General features: G+C 43.3%; 1 protein-coding gene across 2 annotated transcripts in view; it reads right to left on the bottom strand.

The window, feature by feature from the left end:
* Window positions 1-933: 933 nt before the first annotated feature.
* The window catches only part of PIBF1 (progesterone immunomodulatory binding factor 1), a 278,563-nt gene continuing 270,853 nt past the window's right edge, over window positions 934-8,643 (bottom strand). For both annotated transcript variants that reach the window (XM_073580380.1, XM_073580379.1), the window contains exons 17-18: window positions 3,850-4,029; window positions 934-1,091 (exon numbers count right to left, since the gene is read on the bottom strand). In XM_073580380.1, the coding sequence (XP_073436481.1) occupies window positions 1,059-1,091; window positions 3,850-4,029 (213 nt within the window). In that variant the 3' untranslated portion in view covers window positions 934-1,058. The remainder of the gene's footprint in view (window positions 1,092-3,849; window positions 4,030-8,643) is intronic.

Raw genomic sequence — 8,643 nt, 5'->3', positions numbered from 1 at the left:
TGTTTAACTGGAAGAGCATTGATAGGGTGAAAATGAAATCATATTCTCTCTGCAGCTGCTGACTTCCAGTGTTTGGGGCAGTGGAGGGAGCTATTACAGTCAACCATTAACTTAGAGTGAACGCAAAGGTGTCACTCCAACTGCACAATTACGGACGCTAAAGGTACTGTCACATACGACCCGGTCAGGATCGCTGGTGCATCGCTAAATGGTCACTAGTGAGCTGCCAGACAGGCAGATCTCACCAGCGATGAAGAAGTCCTCCCGCCCGCGTCCACGCGTCGCTCGTCGGCGCCAGCAGGAAGCCCAGCAGGAAGTGGCCGACGAGAAAAGGCCCTGGACGATCTCATGCGATCAGCGATAGACAGCGGGGGAGCGGTCGGAGGTAAGTATCACACTTAGCGATATCGCTAGCAATATCGCTGCTGCGTCACAAAATCGGTGACGTTTAAGCGATATTGCTAGCGATCTTGCATAGTGTGACAGGGCCTTTACTGCTCTGCAGAGCTAGATGTCAGTCAAGGAGGAGGGGGATGATTATAGATCGCTCTGTAGAGATACAGCCCACTGTTGTGTTGCTCCAATAAAGGAAATGAGCAGCCGCAGAGAGAATAGAACTTTTCTTCCCTGTAGCTGCTCTTCCAAATAGACAGCGGTATATGTTTTAAAATGTGCTTACCTGCAGGAAAACACTATGTCTGCAGGTAAGTACTGTTTTTCTTCTGCGGACAGGTTCCTAATAAGAAAAGATGGTGGCTGAGCATTGAGATCCCCATTATTCAATCAGCAAAACTGGAAGTGTTCTCATGAACTGCTGACGGATATCCTCACAGTGCTCCTCCTCGTCCTTTTCAGATGAAAAAAGGGACAGAAAACATACTCCTATGACAACTGCCATATACATCCACAGAAATGCATTGCAAGACACATAAGTGCCACAATAAGATAGGATTTATTACATTCATAGCAGCTTTAAATACAAAGTAGTAAAAAATAAGTATCATCACATGATTAAATAAAACAAAAATAAAAGGCTTCAGTGGATAGACTGGTCTTCATCATTTGTACCATTCTGGAGCTTCCTTCTTCGTCTGCAATTAAAAATACATGAGATTACTAAGTGATATTACACTATTTAGCAGATCCATCACTAGGATACTGGTCCCATTGGCTTCTACATCTGCTATGTGCACTGTTCTCCCTTGTTGACCCTGAGAGGAAGAAACGCGTCAGGAGACTCACAGGGCAAGTGTATGGGTATTTTCCGCATAGAGCCAGATGTGGGCTGACCTTATCAGGGTAGGAGCGTTGCGATGACCAGGGCCAGTACAGTGTTGTTAGTGCCTAAAATGGTATCTTCGAAGCCCCACTGAAAAGGATGGATAGGCCGATGCAAGATTGATGTTTGCACAAGCACCCCATCTTCTGGACATTAACAGATTGGTGAGACGATTTTGTATTTTACTATTTCAGATGTGTAATCACTGATAAGACTGATGAACATATGTATCTGACCACTGTCACTTTAACTTAACCAAACATTTCAGTCGTTTGACATTAGTGATAAGAATCGTCATATTTCCATCCATCACTGCGGAGTAGATATTTTTTTTTCATGTGTTTAGATACGGGTAATTTTATCAAGTGTGTGTTTGTGTATCTTAACACTTTCTTTAATTAAAAGTTATGTTTTAGACTTGCAGCCTGCTTATATACATTATCGACAGTGAGTCAGTTTGGGGAATATTGGATTTCATGGCTCACTTGTTTTGAAATCTCTAATTGCTTGTGTACAACATATTGATAGACATACTGTATATATAACTTGTCTGACTGTAAAATGACTAGTTTTTAGATCAGGATCTTTTGGAATTGCAAACATTGGTATTTCCTAATATTAGATTGGATGCAAGATTCTGTGAACCAGTTTGAACAGTTTGGCTAAATGTCTCAGGGGTAAAGTGTCTGTAAGGTGCATAATAATGTTCTGCTCAAAACACACTGGATATTCTCAGTGAAGTCCCGGCCAGGGAGTTTGTAAAAGAAATGGGACAATACAGGAACACTCAATGCAATACAGTGTTACACGTAGGCAGTAACTGACAGATTCTCCCCTTGGGGTATTTGACTCCCTACATCAGGCCCTATCCTAGGCCTTAGCAGCGGATGCGCTTTGACGGCAGAGTTCCGCATAAAACTAATGATCAGAACATTGAAATGGTCTTAAAATCTGGCCAACATCCCTGTGTGTTTAGTAAAGGAGCACATCAATTAAACCACATTGACTGTATAATGTAGTAATATCAATTAACCTTGGAGTGCATTGTCCAATGTTATAGATATGCACAGCTGAAAGATGATCAGTTGGATTTAGGTTAGGCCGGTCCTGGTCGCTACAAAACCGGCACTAATTTATTGATTTTGCACCATATAAACAGATTAATTTAATGCTTTGTGTCATCACTTGGTAAATCCATCCTTGAGCCATTTTGTCAATGTTATAAAGCACCATGGCCTCCCATATGATACTCTAGAACAGCGTTTCCCAAACTCCAGTCCTCACGACCCCTACATGTCATGTTTTCAGGATTTCCTTAGTATTTCACAGGTGATGGAAGTATCATCAAGGCATCAGGATTTCTCTCACATGTGTAACACTATGGAAATCCTGAAAACATGACCTGTTGGGGTCCACGAGGACTGGAGTTTGGGAACCACTGCTTTAGAACATATCGCCATTTATTTTGCTGTTGACAGCCTTTAGAAATTGATGATAGACTAAGATGAGCAGACATACATTATCGCAGGCGGTAAGTTTTCTTTTGGTCCTCGACACCTTAAAGGGAATCTGTCACCCTTTTTAGCCCCTATTAGCTGCCGGCATAGACATCGGGGGCTTATCTACAGCATTCTGTAATGCTGTAGATAAGCCTCCGATGTAACCTGAAAGAGAAGAAAAACCCGTTATATTATAGTCACCGAGGTGGGCGGTCTGGTCCGATGTGTGTCGCTGTCCCGTCCGGCGCCTCCCTTCTTCATGCGATGACGTCCTCTTCTCCCGTCCTGTAATGGCTCCGGCGCAGGTGCACTGCTCTGCCCTGTTGAGGGCAGAGCAGAGTCCTGCTGTGCGCAGGCGTCGGGAGAGGTCTGGCGCCTGCGCACTGCAGAATTCTGCTCTGCCCTCAACAGGGCAGAGCAGTGCGCCTGCGCCAGAGCCATTACAGGACGGGAGAAGAGGACGGCATCGCATGCAGAAGGGAGGCGCCGGATGGGACGGCGACACCCATCGGACCGGACCGCCCACCCCGGTGATTATAATATAACGTGTTTTTCTTCTCTTTCAGGATACATCGGAGGCTTATCTCCAGCATTACAGAATGCTATAGATAAGCCCCCGATGTCTATGCCGACAGCTAATAGGGGCTAAAAAGGGTGACAGATTCCCTTTAAATAGAAAAATATATATATGCATATGTGTTTGTTGAAAGTTAAATTCACACTTTCATTGGGACTCAAGCCTTTTAATATTTTTAGTGATTCACATGTTTCCAAAGGAACATGTCCAATGTCTCAGGTCAAATTCGGTGGCGCAGTGACTCACATGTACACCCCATAATTAGTTGGGTGATTACAATTAGCTTTTGGTCCCTGCATCTTAAATAAAATAGTTTTACTTACTAAAATGTTAGGAAGAGTGGAAATGAAACCTTCCAATAAAGCCATAAAATATTGCAGATAAACAAAGAATTCTCAATCTACAACTTTATGGCGGCTATAAACTGTCACATGTAACGAATGGCGGTTTACGATTAACTACAAGCGGCATTAAAGCAAATATGAAACACTTACAAACATGGTTGGCTGAGGTATAAATACGTTCACGTCCTGGCGAGATTGCAATGCAGCTTCTGATGACGCAGATTTCCCCTTAGTAATGTGCTTTTTTACATGTTCTTTAGATCGAGTTAAAACTTCCACTCGTTGCTTATTCCTAAGACCAAGTAAGATTTGTTTCATTTCAGCCAACTCCTGTAAAGAAAACACAGAAAAAAATCATTTCGGAGACATGGTTTTCAAAAGCATTATTCTGGCCTACACAAGACTGCAATGTACGAGCTGGAAGTTGGAGGACATGTATGATGGTATATGGGCATGGGACTATGGGATGGAGGATGTGTGATAAGTATATGGGCACTGGACTATGGGATGGAGGATGTATGATGGGTATATGGGCACTGGACTAGGGGATGGAGGATGTGTGATGGGTATATGGGCACTGGACTATGGGATGGAGGATAATCATTATAATTTGTATCACAGTTAGTTACTATGCCCGGGCAACACCGGGTTCTTCTGCTAGTGTGGAAATAAAAGAGTGATCGTCTCATCTGCAAAGGCAGGAGATGTGGATTCTTATCAACTAGCAACTAAGAGGGTGAAGACGTTTCTCCAATGGTAAGAAAAAAAAAAATCTGAAAATAGTTATGTTGGCCCATCGTGCCTGCTCCTCAGTGCCCCTCTTCCATGCTGCTGCTGAAATCCCCACTGTTCAGTACAAGCTGCAGCTTGTCAATCAGGCAAGGTGGGTGTACACTTGTGAAAACTCTTCCCCAATCTTTCAAAAAGAAATCCATTCTTTCAAGGATTTTGAAAGTACATACATCAGACTCATGTGGCGTAAGATCTATTTAATAATGCATGCATTCAAGCCCTTGCATTTATTTTAATATTTTATATTACATCTCCTGAATGATGAAACAGTGCTGTATAACTCTTTTTAAATTGCAATTGGATAATTATAATGAATAATTGATTTGATTTCTAGTAAACAGAAGCAAATAAGAGAAGTGCAAGTAAATAAAAGTAAAAAAAAATAAAGTACTCATAGAATCGTAGAGATGGAAGGGACCTCCTGGGCCATCTGGTCCAACCCCCTGCTCAAAGCAGGATTCGCTAAATCATCCCAGCCTCTGTTTGAAGACTTCTATTAAAGGATAACTCACCACCTCTCGTGGCAGCCTGTTCCACTGATTGATCACTCTGTCAAAGTTTTTTCTAATATCTAATCTGTGTCTCCTCCCATTCAGTTTCATCCCATTGCTTCTAGTCTTTCCTTGTACAAATGAGAATAAAGATGATCCTTCTGCAATGTGACAGCCCTTGAGATATTTGTAGACAGTTATTAAGTCTCCTCTCAGTCTTCTCTTTTGCAGACTAAACATTCCCAAATCCTGCAACCGCTCCTCATAAGAAAGGGTTTGCAGACCAGTCACCATTCTGGTCGCTCTTTTCTGAACTTGCTCCAGTTTGTTGATGTCTTTTTTAAAATGTGGTGCCCAAAACTGGACACAATATTCCAGATGAGGTCTGACCAAAGAGGAGTAGAGGGAAATAATGACTTCACGTGATCTAGACTGTATGCTTCTGTTAATACATCCTAGAATTGCATTTGCCTTTTTTGCTGCTGCATCACACTGTTGACTCATATTCAGTCTGTGATCTATTAGTATACCCAAGTCTTTTTCACATGTGCTGTTGCTTAGCCATATTCCCCCCATTCTGTATATGCTTTTTTCATTTTTATTGCCCAGATGTAGTACTTTGCATTTTTCCCTGTTAAAAACCATTCTGTTAGTTGCTGCCCACTGCTCCAGTTTATTTATATCTTTTTGAATCTTCTCTCTCTCTTCTCTAGTATTAGCTATCCCTACTAGCTTTGTGTCATCAACAAATTTAATCAGTTTACCCTCAATTCCTTCATCTAAATTGTTGATAAAGATGTTGAACAATACAGGGCCCAGGACAGAGCTTAACGTGTTTTCACTAGACAGCCCCTTTATCACCTATCCACCGGATAGGTGATAACTTATTGATCGGTGGTTTGGAGGTCTGAAATCTCAAATGTGCACCAATCAGCAGAAAGGGGAACTTTTAACCCTAATAGATTGGAGCAGAAGTTAGAACGTGCGACCTGCGCTCAATGAATTCCATATGGGAATTAAAGGGAATCTGTCACCCTTTTTTTCCCCTATTAGCTGCCGGCATAGACATCGGGGGCTTACCTACAGCATTCTGTAATGCTGTAGATAAGCCTCCGATGTAACCTGAAAGAGAAGAAAAACACGTTATATTATACTCACGGAGGTGGGCGGTCCGGTTCGATGGGTGTTGCGGTCCGTTCCGGCGCCTCGCTTCTTCATGCGATGACGTCCTCTTCTGCAGTGCAGTGCGCAGGAGCCAGACCTCTCCCGATGCCTGCGCACTGCAGGACTCTGCTCTGCCTTCAACAGGGCAGAGGAGTGCGCCTGCGCCAGAGCCATTACAGGACGGGAGAAGAGGACGTCATCGCAAGAAGAAGGGAGGCGCCGGACGGGACGGAGACACCCATCGGACCGGACGGCCCACCTCCGTGAGTATAATATAACGTGTTTTTCTTCTCTTTCAGGTTACATCGGAGGCTTATCTACAGCATTATAGAATGCTGTAGATAAGCCCCTGATGTCTATGCCGGCAGGTGAAAAAAGGGTGACAGATTCCCTTTAATTCCCTATTTATTCCTTTTTGAATGGATACAGTGATGAACGGGTGTCTGACCTGCTGCGCCATTCTGTAATGGAGACAAAATTCTCTAATCTATTGGTCCGTGCAGGTCCCAGCAGGTGACACCCACTGATCAGCAGGTTATCTGGACAGGTGATTATTTGATTTCACTGGACAACGAATTTAATTAAGGGTCCCGTCACACCAAAGGATGCACCAGCGATCCTGACGATACAACCTGGTCAGGATCGATGGTGCATCGCTACATGATCGCTGGTGAGCTATCAAACAGGCAGATCTTACCAGCGATCAGGACCAGCGAGGACTCTGGTATCCAAGGTAAATATCGGGTAACTAAGCGCGCGCGACACTTAGTTACCCGCTGTTTACTTTTGGTACCAGCTCCCAGCGTGAGCACGCTGGTATCCAAGATACACAGCGGGTAACTAAGCGACGCACGCGCTTAGTTACCTGCTATTTACCTTGGATACCAGCTCCCAGCATCTGCTTACAGAGCTGGGAGCTCGCTGATCGTTGGTCTCCCGCTGCCACACGCGATGCGTGCTGGCCAGCGGGAGACCAACGATCAAAAAATGGCCCAGGACATTCCTGCACGATCAGCGATATCCGGCGGCTGGGCCGGTCGCTGATGCGTGCCACACACAGCGAGATCGCTGATGCGTCACAAAATCCGCGATCTCGCTAACGATCTCGCTATGTGTGACGGGGCCCTAAGGAAAGGTTCTGAATAAAATGCCATCTATAATATATCCAACGCAAGACTGAAAATGTACACATGTCCATGTTTGCAACCATGTTTTACTGCTCCAAAATAAGAAAAAATAGCAGGAATTTTGAAAACCATCCAATCAAGATTAAGCATTTATAATCTCTCTGGGACTGACTGATCATTCACCAGAACGTATTATACCGACTCGGAATTATGACCCTTTATTTGATAACCCAGTCTTCATCCAAGCTGTAAGCTAGGAATCTTTCCTGACATGGACATCTCCAACAGTACATGGTTTACAAGACCCCCATACACATTGGATTAAAGCGAACCTGTCAGCAGGATCTTGCTAGGCAAACTACAGGCATTGTCTGGTTGGCACTGTTACACTGATTAAAATGATACCTGGGGTGAAGAAATCAGTCTTGTGGTTCTTGTGTAATCAGTGTTAGAAGTTTTCAGTTAATGAGATTCTCGTGCTCCGGGGTGGACCTGAGGGCGGCTCTCTTTTTCATGCTCTGGACTCATCAGCATCATTCTGGCTTAAATGACAGGTCACTGACCCTTCAGTGACCTGCCTCCTATTATAAATACTAAGCTTGTGCAGTTAATATAGTGGTCTTTAATTTTTTTTTTTTAAAAACTCCAGCAAAATGACCCTGGCACAGTAACATCTATTGCTATTGCTTGCCGATAGATGCTACTGCACATGCACAGTGGCTACTTTACTGGAACCAAATTCATTTTTTGCTCCAATGAAATGGCAGTGGCGCATGCGCAGTAGCATATATCGACAAGCGATGCTCCCGACCTGCGCAAGATTGTGTCATTATATTATGATACAAAGGTTAGGACTGGGTATGCCAAATGGAGTTTCAGTGTACACATTGGGATGCCTTCAAGATTGGCCCCCTTCACTTTTGGCGAGTCCTCCTTCTTTTGAGATAACAGCTTCTACACATAGCACCTTACCCACTCATACTTCCCTCTCCCCGTTTTTCTTCCATCCATCTTTTTCTTTACTACTTTTTTACAATAACGACTTCTCACTTTCTTCTCGTCTTGTCATATGTTGCATTATAAGCTTAAAATGCACTTGATAAAGAATATACGCCATAAACAAAGATTATTTGTGTAAATACCAGAACTATTAGTTAAAGAGTCCAATCCCCCTCGCACAGTCCAAAAGACTCCCATTGTGCTTAGAGTTTGGACTTTACCACTTGCTATTGATTTTTTCTGTACACACTTGAAAACACAAATTGCGCTTACAAGATTCTGAATGTAGCATGATTTTTTCTTTTCATAATGTTTTTCCTGTTGTACAACTTCAATAGAAACCAGTTTTTAGAAAAAAAAAAAACAATTTG

This window comes from Dendrobates tinctorius, unplaced genomic scaffold (genome assembly GCF_039654945.1).
Source record: "Dendrobates tinctorius isolate UK_male_01 unplaced genomic scaffold, ASM3965494v1 ptg000064l, whole genome shotgun sequence".
NCBI classification, from domain to species: domain Eukaryota; kingdom Metazoa; phylum Chordata; class Amphibia; order Anura; family Dendrobatidae; genus Dendrobates; species Dendrobates tinctorius.
The sequence above is the reverse complement of the archived record's forward strand: the minus strand, read 5'-3'. Positions and strand labels throughout refer to the sequence as shown.